General features: G+C 45.5%; 1 protein-coding gene across 7 annotated transcripts in view; it reads right to left on the bottom strand.

The window, feature by feature from the left end:
- The window catches only part of Ntrk3 (neurotrophic receptor tyrosine kinase 3), a 379,071-nt gene that overhangs the window by 92,410 nt on the left and 273,435 nt on the right, over positions 1-13,226 (bottom strand). For 2 of the 7 annotated variants that reach the window (XM_051148746.1, XM_051148745.1), the window contains one exon: positions 11,004-11,754. The exons of the other annotated variants lie outside the window; for them this stretch is intronic. In XM_051148746.1, coding sequence (XP_051004703.1) covers positions 11,636-11,754 — 119 coding nt within the window. In that variant the 3' untranslated portion in view covers positions 11,004-11,635. Of the gene's footprint in view, positions 1-11,003; positions 11,755-13,226 lie in introns of those variants that run through there. 7 annotated transcript variants of the gene reach the window in all.

The raw sequence follows: 13,226 nt of genomic DNA on the forward strand, positions 1-13,226 counted from the left end.
GCATCAAAACAGGCCTCATATGGAAACATGTACACATTCAGTCTACATCTTTACCCTCAAATCCCATTACCCATAGACAGTGTCCACTCAGATAATCCCAGCATGTCCACCTGAAACATATCACACTTCGAGAGTACCTCAGTGCTGATAGGGTCCTGGAAGCACATCAAGAAGAGCTTAGGTGAGGAATTAAGACAGCTAAAGCTATCAATAAAGAGACTAGATTACAGCTGGTCACTTCCGATGGCCCTTGAACTCTGGCAGCTAGAGAGGGTCCCAAGAATTACAGAAGTCTCTCTTGCCCAAGACTAAGGAATACTGGTCTATATTCTCATGAACCTGAAACTTCCCAGTCTTGGCACTATTAGTGCCTTGGGCTGCCTAATTCTTCATGCAATAGAGGGTGGGACATACCACCCATCCTGAGTTATAACAACCAAAAATGTCTCTATAATCATTTTCTGAGAGATAAAATCATCCATTGGTTGAAAATCACTGTAGCAGAATATAAGGCTCTTGAAGGCAGGGGGAAAATGAAATCCCTTACCTTAGTAACCGGGTATACAGCTCAGAAAAGATGCACTCAAATGGCTTAAGGATGAATTAGTAAGTCACTATCCATTTGGGTTAACCCCCAAATACTGTTTTTCTTTTAACTTGGCTATTGGGGACAGAACCCTGGTAAGCATATACCAGGTAAGTACTGTATTACTGGGCCCCCAAAGTCATTCTTAGAGACTCTATTCCCCTAGTGAGGCTATGAAATGTTAGTATCAAAGACCTCATCACAATCATATTAAGGAAGTTTTTACCTGCAGTACATATATGATGTATCATAGGAGGTATAGACATTATAACCACCCACATCATGATGATACTTGTATCTGCATGGAGGCATGCTGGGTGCAACAGAGTGAACCTGTGTTAAAGCCCAACCTCTTTGTTAAAACCATACAGCTAAGAGAACTTGGGAGATGTTAGCATCCTTAACTTGTTTGAACAGGGGCTGGCTAGAACATTGCTGATTTGCATGTTCCTTAAACAAATCAAAACAAGATTTGGAATGAAAACTACAGTGAACAATGCCTTCTCCCTCTTCATCTCCATCCATTCATTCATTGTCTCTGTTCCCACCAATGGGACTTTAGAAACTGACAGCCACAACTCAGTTTTCTTAGGAACATGTGAAATCCTTCTTGTATAGCCCCACGTTTCTGGTGGAGACATCAACACTTTGAAAGCTTTGTGAATGCTCTTGGGAACCCATGGATTTTTATTCTGTTGTTGTCCTAGTTTCATATACAGTGAATAAAAGTGGTCCATCACTTATAAACAAAAGGTATTTTGGACTTCAATGATTTTAAGAATATAAAAGGCCCAAGTCAGTGGGTGCTGGGTTAAATTTCTGTCATAGAAAGCATGAAGCGAAGGAAAGTTATTTGGAAGATCTTTCTGGAGACTACCCTAAGTTACTGAATGTAAAAATAAGTGCATAAAAGAGTTTCTTTCTTTTTGAGACAGGGTTTCTCTGTGTAGTCCTGGCTGTCCTGGATTTGCTTTGTAGACCAGGCTGGCCTTGAACTCATAGAGATCCACCTGCCTCTGCCTCCTCAAGTGCTGGGCTCACAAGCATGCACCACTGTGCCCAGCCATATCAGAGTTCCTAACATGAGTGTTATCGTGACATTTTCACCAAAAAAAAATGTTCTCTAGGTTCATCAAGATGAACAGATATAACAGGTCTAAGGGGAAAAGGGCAAGTATTTGCTATTGTCAACAAAAACCAAGCATCCTGAACTCAGAGCTCCTTGTTGTGAGGTTCACTGACAATCTGATTTGCATTTGGAGTAGCTCCACTTGACCAACCCCAAAGTGTCCAAAATTTGGCTCTGGTTCTTTCTCTGAGTGTCAGGAGCACACAGAGAGTTATTAGGAGAGTGATGGAGAACACATTGTGTCAACTGTAAAAAAGAAAGAGCCACTTCCTGGAGCTTGCTGTTTTTACTTTAACTGAGATTTCCATGGGCTCAATTGCCATGTTACAGGCTCTGGGCATACTTATCACCAAGAAGCATTTTTTTTTTTTTCATCACAGACCAAAACATCCATTCCCTCCAATTTTACCACCAATCTTTTTTATCATCTTTGGTTCCTCCTTTTAAGTTTTCTTTACATTTTTTCCACCTCATACAATATAGAGGTTATATCTATGCCCCTGCCCCTGCCCTTGCCACAAAGCACGAAGATATTTTGGACTCATGGCATCCTTGATTTTCCCAGAAGGAGCATGGGATGATTGTCTCCATCATCTTTTAGATGAAACAATTGAAAGGTGAAATTCACCATCCTTGATGTACATGGACAACTGATGCTCAGGCCAAGACCAAGATGGCTCCCACTCAAGACCAAGATGGCTCCCACTCAAGACCAAGATGGCTCCCACTCACCCGCGAGCAGGGCTCCTCTGAATCCCTGCCTCGCAAAGCACAGGCTGGAAGCTGAGAGATGGGGAAGGACTGCCCAACCACATACTTCCAACCCACAGAGGGAAAGATGCCCATGCTTTTCATAACAGTTGTTTCCAGAAACTGCCTCTTTCAACCCCTATATGGGATCATGTTTGTTTTCTACACAGTAATAATAATTACAGTAGACAGTTCAAGAAATGGCCAATAGCATGTCAAGGACAAAGAGAAGCTTCATCAGCCAAACACTGGAATGTGAACTCCCACCCCCCTCCTAGTCACTCCTCTACAGCCTGTTTCCATCCTCCACATTATAAATAATTCAGTTTCCTTTTCTCTTAAATATCACAAAACCAAGTTGGAATCTTTATGTGGAGGATTCTTCTGTGTCCTTCTCTCCCTCCTCCTCTCCCTCCCTTACCAGCCCCGGCAACTCCCTGGAGAGCAACCTCTCAAGCTTTAACATTTATTCTTTGACATTTCAGACTATTTGTTAGGCAGTGCTGCCTTCTTGAAATCAAAGTTGGAAAATCTTGCCGAGAACTCCCGCTTGGCCCTGTCCAAAGGTGACAGGAAGGGTCTGTTAAGCCCCGAACACTGGCCTCCTTCCTCACCCAGAGAAACAACCTGATCCCTACCCACAAAGGCAGCCTCCCTCTCACACACACACTCTTCCCACCACACAGGCCAATGTGTTCACCAGAGCGTACCCAAGAACCAAAAGATGTTCTGCTCCCTGTCAGGAGTCACCAGTGGTTCACTGGGACCCAGACTTCAGGGCACCTGAATAGGTTGAATAGGTTATTTTATACGAGTGTCAGTAAGGCTTTTGTCAGCCACTGAGACAAATACAGAACAAGGAAAATTAACTTACTTACCCCGAGTCACTTGCTCAGTGGCAGTGCTGAGACTGAGATTCCTGTCTTCATTTCTGTGTGCTGCCACTAGGTGACGTGAATCTGAGAGAGGGGTCCATGTCTCAAGCTCCTATGTGACTGGACTTACCATAGGGAGGACTGAGCCTCCTATTGGGTATAGATGTGGGACGTGATCCTTCTTTGGTACCTTTGGCATCGATGGGTCGCTAATGAAGCATCCTGCTTAGTTCTCTTTTTAAAAGCTTCTGACCACACAGTAACCAGTGTTTCCTGAAGTATGTGTGCATGATATACTAATAGACGGTAAATAGAGAATGGCCCATGTTCAATTATGTTGGAAAACTTACAGACTAAAAAAAAAAAAGCTTATTACAGTGAGGGTTCTCAGAGCCTTCAATATCCTAATGTATACCACGAACTTGTAAAAGTTGAATAAACCATGTAACACTCTCCAAAGTTATCTGATCTTTAGCATCTGATAGACTTAAGGGGAGCATTGCTAGGGCAGTGATGAGGGGCACATGATCTTCACATCATCTAGACTGAAATGAGAAAATGATTTTTTTTTTGCAAGTTGGGAATTCAAAATTAAGGGAGAAGCATATTGCAGTAGCTGAAGCCTTGCCCAGAGAACTGACCAATTCATGTGGAATAACAGTTGGTCAAGTGGCTGACCTGATAAAATGATTAAGGTAGCCATTCTGGTCTTCATCATAAGCAAGCTGGCAATTTGACATCGGGGGTTTTAAGCTGCAAATGTCTGTTAGGGTTACAAGAAATGCTGAATTAACTGCCATAAAGAAGGAACCATTCTGTGGATCATTTAGACACAGATTCGTAATTTAAAGTCTCCCAGCCATGGCATTCAAAAATATGGTCTATATTGGTGGTGCCACCCATGCTGTCCAGGAAAAAGCGGACTCCAGGTCTCCCTCATCAACTCCATTAGCAGCTTCCTCTCAAGTGAAGGACTTGAGAAATGCTGTGGCCACCTGGTGAGAAGATCCAAGAGAGTTTCACAGGCCCTGGCTGGACCTTCTTAGCCAGAGACTAACATTCCTAAGAGTTGCTTGCTGATTTACTCCTTCCCCTCAACAGTGAGAAGGTGACAATGCTGATGGGAAGGCCGTGCAAAGGCTGGATTTGGTTAGCATCGAGCCTGTGGTCTGGGATTTTCCAGCTCCCTACAATTATGAGAAGAGCCCTGGAGGCGACACTTCAGTCTGCCTATGAGACACAGACTTCAGGTTACAGATGTACCTTGATCTTGATAGCGGGAGGGGTAGATCTTGGAGACTCCCCTTCCAAAAAAGACTGAGTGAGGGAGCTGCAGCAGGCTAAGAAGCCTCCAGTTGCAGAGGACAAACCCAATATTATCATCAAGCTCAAGGGCACTTTAAGTACCTGAGTGTGAGAGACCAACTCACATTTCTCTTAAGGATGCACATGCCCCTTTTTTCCAGCCATCTGCCTTCTATTTCTCTGAGAAGTCCACTTGGGTGGAGGCACTAGGATTCATGAACTTTTGTCAACTACTATTGCAAGCCTTACAGAGTAAGAAACACAGCACCTATCACAAGGACACACCCAGAGCAAAGCTAGCATGTGCTCAGAGTAAGAAAGCTGGTGGCTCTTCAGAGGTTTGTCAAAGGAAATTTGCCAGGCCATGTTTGAAAACAGTAAAGTCACTTTACCCATTACCATCTTAGGTCCTTGTCCTTCTCACTGGTGAATGAGAAGGAAGAAAATATCTGCTTAAGGGAAATAGGCCACTTGCTCCAATGCAGTTCCCAAAGGCAGAACCCAGCTTCATCTTGCTGTCATGGTTACAGTAAGAGGTGTCAGAAACAGAGGGAAAGAGATATGTAAAGGCAAGGTGGCTCTGTAGATCCCCACCAAGGCTTTCTCCAATGTTACTTACCACAGTCTGGCTCAGTAATGTGTTCTGAGCTGCTGGGATGCTCTTGAAGGCAGTCCCGGGGGTGGGGGCGGGGGTGGGGGGTGTCACAGTTCTGGAATGCATACTTCTGGGCAGCCTCATCCCTTGCTTCTCAAGCCCTCTCCATGGCTGAGTTGGGGAGTCTTGACCACCCCTCCTCTGAACCCACAGGTGTCATTTGACTTTCCTTTTTGGTTGAAGGGTGAAGTAAGAGCTTGGTGGTTTGGAATCAGCATATCCAGAGTCCATCCTTTTTGACTGTGCCACACGCCCATCTTTACACACTTGACCTCATCAAAGTTGGGCTCATTTACACTTAAAAGGCTTTGAAAGACTATGATTTTCAGAGGGTCATGAGTTAACACTGTGATTATGCAAAGCCCAGGGGTGTATCGTGTGTAGTAAATTCATGCGTCTCCTAGTATAAGCCTGGAAGTCCCACCAGAACTGTCAGTTTTGGTTTTTTTTTTTTTTGTTTTTGTTTTTGTTTTTGTTTTTTTTTTTTAATGAAGCTCTGGATGCTTTCTGGGAGTTTATAATACCACCTTTCACCTTTACTTCAACATTTCCCAAGTCTCCATTGGGCCTGAGCTGGAGGCTTGCCACACAGGTGCCATGAGCATGCTTTATTACCCAGCAGTATCCCTTGTGTGCATCTTAACTTCTGTTCGTCAGAGAAGCCAAGCCTGTCCCCATCCATGGCTTAACCCCATAGTTCTCCTTATGCCCAGTCCTTGCCTTCCTACAGCCTGGAGCATGCTGAAACTTTAAGCAAGGCTCCAAAAAGTCAAATCTTCCTACAGGAAGAAGAGAGGGGCAAGGAGGACAGAGCTCCTGCAAGTACACTCAAACATATGTTGTGTGAGGGGTAGCCATTCTCCAGATGGAAAGGGTTCACAAGGCAAGGAGGTCACAGATCTTATACAGCAGAAATATCTTCCCCGGCCAAATCATTCTTTGTGGTGATGACAAGGCCAGGTCATTCTGTTTCATTCGATGTGTACAAAGAAACAGGACCCAAATCCTACCCAAACAGGCTTCTGATTCAAGATGTAATTTCAGAACCATACTCCCGGCTAACACAACTCCTTCAAGTCACTTGTGAGTTCAAGTAGGGTTGAAGGAGGAATGTGATTTAGCTCTGAAAATACATTGTCAGATCTAGGCTGAGGTTTTCTTGGGGAGTGGGAAGCAAGGGTGGGTGTGGGCGGTAACCACAGGATTTCTAACAGGCAAAATGTAGAACCAAAGCTCTCCAAGGAAACCTGAGGCTGCAAGTAGCTTCACCCACATCCACTAGCAATAAAGAGCAGGGATGGAGTGGGTGGGTAAAAGAGGCAGAGGAGAGGCATGGAGCCCAAGGCCAGCACTGGACACTGCACATGCAACCCAAAGGTCCAGTAGTTTCCAGTCTGCCTTTTTTCTCTCCACCGTCAAGCAGAAGAGTGTCGGTCCTCTTCATCTCCCAGAGAAGCCTTAGAGGAGCCAGGACTACTCATCGCTGCCCCATTTCTTGTCTTTTCCTTTCTGCCACCTTCATTTCACATTTGCCATCAGAGTCATATGAAACAACCTGTGTGCAAGTCTGGCTTCAGGGCAGGAGTCAGCAAGCACTGAAGAAGAAAGGCTTGCTCTGCCTAATCAAGGACTGTCTTCGCTCAGGAAGCCACACAACACTGAACTCATCCTGCATTGTTCTGCCCATTCCTGTGCTTCCTCTGGGAAAAGAAACCCTAGCCCTAACTGGTCGCCTTATGATTGTATCAGAGACTCTTGATCTTTGCTCTATTCTGGCTTTGGCCTGAAGGGACTGGGCCAAATTAGAATTAGAAGTGGCACAGCCTAGTATTCTGCCATTGCTGTCACACCTAGGTAGAGGTGGAGGAGGTGAGGAGATGGGGAGGTGAGGATGGGGGTACTGTGAAGTTGGCTATGGTAAGTAATTCTCATGCAAGAGAGGAGAGTCTGGGAAGCCCAGAGGATATCTTCTTAGATTCCAGTTTGAAGCTACCTAGCATCTGTTCTCTGCTTGCATGAGAACCACATAGCAAGGATTCAGCACACCAGATCTCTGAGGGTAATTCCTGAAGAAAGATGGAGACAGTGCATGAAGGACCACATCTTGAGTTGGAGGCTAGGAAGCTATCATGGTAAAGCCTCCAGGAGAAGAAAAAAAAAAAGGCTGCTTTGAGGGACAAAAGAGTAGCCAAGAGTACTCTGAGTTTGGGCATGCCCTGTGGTGTCACTAGTCATAAGTTTTAGAAACCCAGAGAAGGTATTGACCCTTTCTGGGTCTCAGTTTCTCATGGACAGAAAGGTCTGCTGAGTAGGTGCTTTCTTTGATAAACAAAGTGTTGATTTTGAGTGCTCTATTGTGAGCCTAATTTGAAGTGCTTAGCCCTCAGTTGCCTGGCCTGTCCACACAACACTAGCGCTGAACAACCTCTGTTTTCTGAGTCACTGCAAGGTACCTAGCAGACAAGGAGATAGTTGAGTTTCACAGTCTCCAATATATTTGATTGGCACTTCTCAAATATCACTCGAGAATAAAGACTACAAAGTACCTGACAAGCATGCTGGGCTCATGGGTTAGCCAGGTATGAAGCTCTACAACACAGTTTCATAGAATAGCTGTAAGTGAGCTCTGAACCTAGGTGGGGAAACTACAGGTCTGGCTGGTAATGCTCCTTCGTGTTACAGTCTGCCAGCCTTTCTGGACTGAGCTCTTGGGGTTCCCTGTGCTAACTTTGTCTCCCTGCAAGGTCTAATGGGGAGAATTGTGTGGCTTGTTAATACTTAGCAGGGATCCATGGAAATGGCAGGCCTTGGGGTGACACTTCCTTTTCCAAACTCAGCCAGGCCTTTGCTCTGCCCAGCAACCATCCTACACTTCCCTGGCATTCACTGTATCTCTTCCACTGCCACTGTGCGTCATACCGGACATTCTCACTCACGGGACACAGCCTTGCCTCATAGCTCCCAGGTGACATGGAAGCCGCCATGCTTACTTTCTTGCCCCCGAACCTCTGAACAACCCCACAGCCCTGTCCTTTTCTCTTACCTCCTGCTATGTAGGAAGGGCTCTCAGCGCTAACATCTGTTCCCTCCCATCGTCTCGAGGCTCATTCCTACCCACTGTCTACACTGTGCATTGGCAGGCTCTATGCATGGGCTAATATAGAACTTAAATATTGCTCATATGAAAAGCCAACATTCTCCCCTGAGGATAGTTCTAAATGTCAGAGATCCCTGGCCCAACCCTGATATCCTGGAACCTCAGAGAATCTAGAAAAGTGAGGAGTTCCTGAAACCTCTATTGGATACCAGGCCACTCTTATGAACACAGACTTGTGTTTAAGCTAGGAAGGATTTAAGCCGACTTGTATAGGAAATGAAATGAGATTATACAGAAAGGCACTGATCTCATCTTAGCAACCTTGTCACACCTCCCACCTACCTTGGCTTATTTCTCCTTTATTTTCCATGTGATAGAGCTTTAACAAGGCCCGATGAGTCCCAGAGAAGGCTCCATGTCCACCTACTATCCTTTCTCCAGCCTTTTTTTTGTCAGTGTTTCTTACCATAGTGCTTGCTTTCCTCCCCAGAGGGAGCAAATATAAAGTACTGAGGGCATTTTTGGTTTTGTACTTGTGGTGAGGCCCAGGATCCAAGCTTGGTCAGAGGGATATGCTCTCTCACCTTAGCTTTTTTGGCTTTCAGTGGGATCCAGGGACTGTTTTCCCTCACATTATGGAAGCCCATGTGAGCCCTGCCAAGACAAATGAACCAAGGTGAGTGTGGGTATGCATTGTATATATGTCTATGAATATAAAGTGTCTCTCAGTGATAAGAGATTGGCCTGTAATCTCAGAGATTAAATTTTTTCTAATCAAGTTCACAGGAAAAATAGAACAAAAGTCCTGTGCCCTAGGGAGAATCCTATAGGCTTGCTGATACAGCAAAGAGAAAGGCTCCTCACCCTCTTCCCAGACCCCTTTGTACATCATCTCTGAAGAAAATACCTCTACAAGTCTTAATTTTTCCAACAACAGAAAACTCCCCAGGTACCAAGGATATCAGTAGCCCTAGTAGTGACTAAAGGAATTGAGTTTGAACCTTGCTTCTGCCTCTCGCGCTGTGTAATCCTGGATGAAGCCCTGAATGTCTCTGAGTACCTAATAAGATAAAAAGCACATCATTGTAGAAATCTGAGGTACCTGGAGGGGTCTCCATGAACCCAACTGATGGGACATATTGTAAAACCCTCTCACTGCTTAGCAGAACTGTGCCAGAAACCTCCATAGAAAAGTAATATTAAAATGGAAAACAAATGGTGGGCAGCCTGGAATTGTTAATATTCTTTGCAAAACTTCCAAATAAGAGGTCTGATGCAGTCATTTCATTAGAAAATAAAGTGTTTATTAAGAAACTATACACTGAACACTCCTATAAGTCTCTGTGGAAACACAACGCCCCATTTTCATAGCACAAAGTGAAGAAATGGCAGAATAAAAGATGCTGCGATGGATGGAGCCTAGGAGGCTGGAAATGAGGTCATGATTTACAACAATTAAAAACATCATCCTCAAGCTTACTCCTTAAAGCCACACTCAGAAGGAGAGCTGACCCCAAAGGATCATCCAGGGGTGACGGGGAAGACTCTGACACAGAATCCTGGGGTGCAGGGTGAGTGCTGCTGAAAAGGGGTTGGATAACTACATACCTGGAGCCCCTTGAGAAACCCTGAACCCAAAGCGACGCCATGGAGGCCACTCTGGGTCTGAGGAAAGACCTTGGAAAGCTTCATGCATTCATATCCCCATGGAGGTATCTAGAGTACCAGGCTGGGAACCTGACATGATGAACCACCATCCTCAGTGCCTAGGGACTGTAACCTTTAAGGAATATCTTTCACACTCAGGTAAATTTACTAAATTCCCCAAAAGCATATGCCCTGTCCTCTACTGCTATGCAACATTGCAACCAGAAATACTGGGTTGTAGTACCCACCACGCTGTCTCAACTGAACTTGGGGTGCCTCCCCCACTCTTTCCCATAACAGGGACCTCTGTGAAACTGGGGGAGATCTGGGCCAACCCAGAATTCACTCTGCCAACACTCAGCCAGCCTGGCAGAGCTTTCAAGCTCTACAAATGTGTTTTTGCTATTCTGCAAAGGACTACCAACCCCTTCTCTCTCCCCAGAGGGTCAAGCTGAAAACAGGGGGAACAATGCCTCTTTGGGAGAGGATGGCTATGGAGTAAGACATGAGTGAAAGCAAGCAAAGTGAACACACACATTGACCAGAGACCAGGATGACACGCCCATCGGTGCCATGAGGGGGGCTGGAGGAGGCCAGGTTTTACTTCTCTTCCCCTTCAGTTCATCTTGACCTTGATATGATGAGTCCACTGGGTTCCAAAAGTTCTCAGAGCCAAGAATAAGTGGAAGTAGAGGGGAGAGAGCCAATCCCAAGATCACGGGCTAGGAGGAAGGGTCTTGGTCCCTGATTCCCTTGGTCACTTGTGGTCCTAGTAGGATGGCCAATTCACAGGCAAGACCTCCTGTAGCCAATGCTTGTCAGAACCGTAGCTCTAGGGATCCAGGTGGAGCCAGCAAAAAAACTCTTCCTAAAGAAATTTCTAACATTGCACTCACTGTGAGCCACTCCAGAGAAAGAAGGAGGGGCCAAGTGTGTCCACCAAAAAAAAAAAAAAAAAAAAAAGTGTATGATTTTTCTCCACACACACACATACACACAAAAAAATAAAAATAAGCCAGCAAAATGACTGTCTTCCATCCTTCCCTCTGAGACCTAATCTGTCGCCAATACTTGGGCCTGGTTCCCCTTCCTCTTACCGCGCTGTCTCCACCTCTGCTTAAGAGCTCTCTGTGACTCTTCCCCACTGGAGGTTGCAGGGTGACGAGACCACTGAGAGGACAACATGGAGACCCCACGCTTCCAAGCAGGAAAGTGAGACCGGAACACAGCTGGACTTCATCAGGCTTTCTCGTGATGGTTGGGTCAAGAGAATGGCTAGTGTATTTAAAAGGTAGATCCTGGTGCTTGGGTTTGTATTCTTTTTTATTGGCTCTAAAGATGTTGGCAGGAGTTGCCTCGGAGGCCGGAGAAAAAGGAACACAGTGATGACTGGAGGGAGGGGGCAACCTGCCAGTGATCGATGGGAAACACACCCATCTCATGGTAGTACAGAGTGTGGGAGCACTGGTGGCTCATGCAGTTTCTACTTAGCATCCCCGGATCCAAAAAGAGCAACGCCTAGAGCTTCCAACCTCTCAGAGGGCCCATCCTACCAAGGTGACATCAGAACAAGGAGGCTTAAAAGGAGTTTTTAAAAGCCATGACGTCCTTTGCTGAAATAAACATTGACATCCTCAACATAGATGCCATGGTTAAGAGGCTTGGAATGTCCGGAAAGGCTTATTGGATTCAACATAATTTCTCTGAAACCTATAAAAACAAAAAGAAAAAGAAAAAAACAGAAAAACAGAAAAAAGCAAAATAAAGTAAAAACCAAAACCCCCAAAGAAGATCAAAACTAAGAAGGGTAACAGAGAGGCCAGTTGAAATGGGAAAATCTAGAGGTACAGCTATAGATATATTCTGGGACTAGCCAAAATGAATTGCCAGCAGAAGGGAAGGGTCGGGGTGGGTGGGGGCAACTTAAAACAAGTATGCTCAGAGAAATGGGAAACACTCCACTGCTAGGGCCTTCACTGAACCGAGCAAGGGAAGTGAGCAAAAAAATACATTGGGAGTTTGCCTCGGGACTGTCATGGAAGAGGTAGAGCAGACTCTTGGTCTATGAGCATGTTGCTAGGAGGAAGAAAGCCTGATGAGGAACTCTTAAGGAGGTGGGGAAAGTGTGTGTACCACATTAGTGTCCCCAGGGGAGTTGAGAAAGAAGGCCCTGCTTTACCAGAACTCAATGTCCTCAGGGGTCCAATTCTAAGAACTAAGTTTCTGCCCTCTGTCAACTATACAAGGAGATGAGGGTTCTTTACTCCCAAGCCTACTGGCACTTTCTCATTGACCTCTCACCTTATATTGCCAGGCCTGTGAAAGGCTTAGAAATGGACAGCTAAGAACTCGGCCTTCCAATAATTCCGTGTCTTACAGGGCCTAGAGACACCATGGAAGAGTAAGTAACACAGCTGGTCACAATGTCATGGGCTGCCTCAAGAAGAGAAAACTTGTAGGACAGCTTGGTTCCTTTCTGGCCACACATCCAGGGACAGAATAGGATGTCAGAGACATGGTATTCCTAATCAAACCCAGAAAAGGGTTGTCCCATCAATCCCAGGTTATAAAAGTCCCTATTTATATGTGGGGGGGATGGGGGCAAGTAAGAGATAAACCCCAGCTTTCTATGAAAGCTATATGTGGGAATGGAGAGGGTACAATGGGCCCCTGAGTACTGGGCACCCGTGCTGGGGAAAGACTAAAACAGAGTTCAATTGTAGGACACAGTATGAGCAAAGCAGGGATGAGTCATTTTGGTTGTTATGTCATCTCTGTCTGCATGGAGTGAGATCAGTTTATGAAAATAGAGGGGGAATTCCCTTGTTTTATGACATCAGGTTAAGGAGACGTTTGGTTTTCCATGGGCTGCGATGTGTTCTGTGCTGAACCTCGGGCAGGGGATCTCTGGCACTTGACAGGGTAAGACAGAAAGTCCAGGAGTCTGGGCAGCCTGCTGAGAAAGTTTTATGCTGCCACTGCTTCTCTCCAGGCCTTGGCCTCTCTTTCTTGCTTTCCTAAATCCCTCACCTTAGCCTAACGAACCTTCCTCCTCTGAAAGAGATTCCTCTCACTCAAAAGACTTGAGCACTAATCTTAAAATGGAAACCTAGCTTTATCCTAGTCCTCTGAGGGCTTATGGGTCTTTGGGTTTTAAGACTCAAAACTGGTAGGGGAGGGGG

The sequence above is a fragment of the Acomys russatus genome, chromosome 7, assembly GCF_903995435.1.
Source record: "Acomys russatus chromosome 7, mAcoRus1.1, whole genome shotgun sequence".
NCBI classification, from domain to species: domain Eukaryota; kingdom Metazoa; phylum Chordata; class Mammalia; order Rodentia; family Muridae; genus Acomys; species Acomys russatus.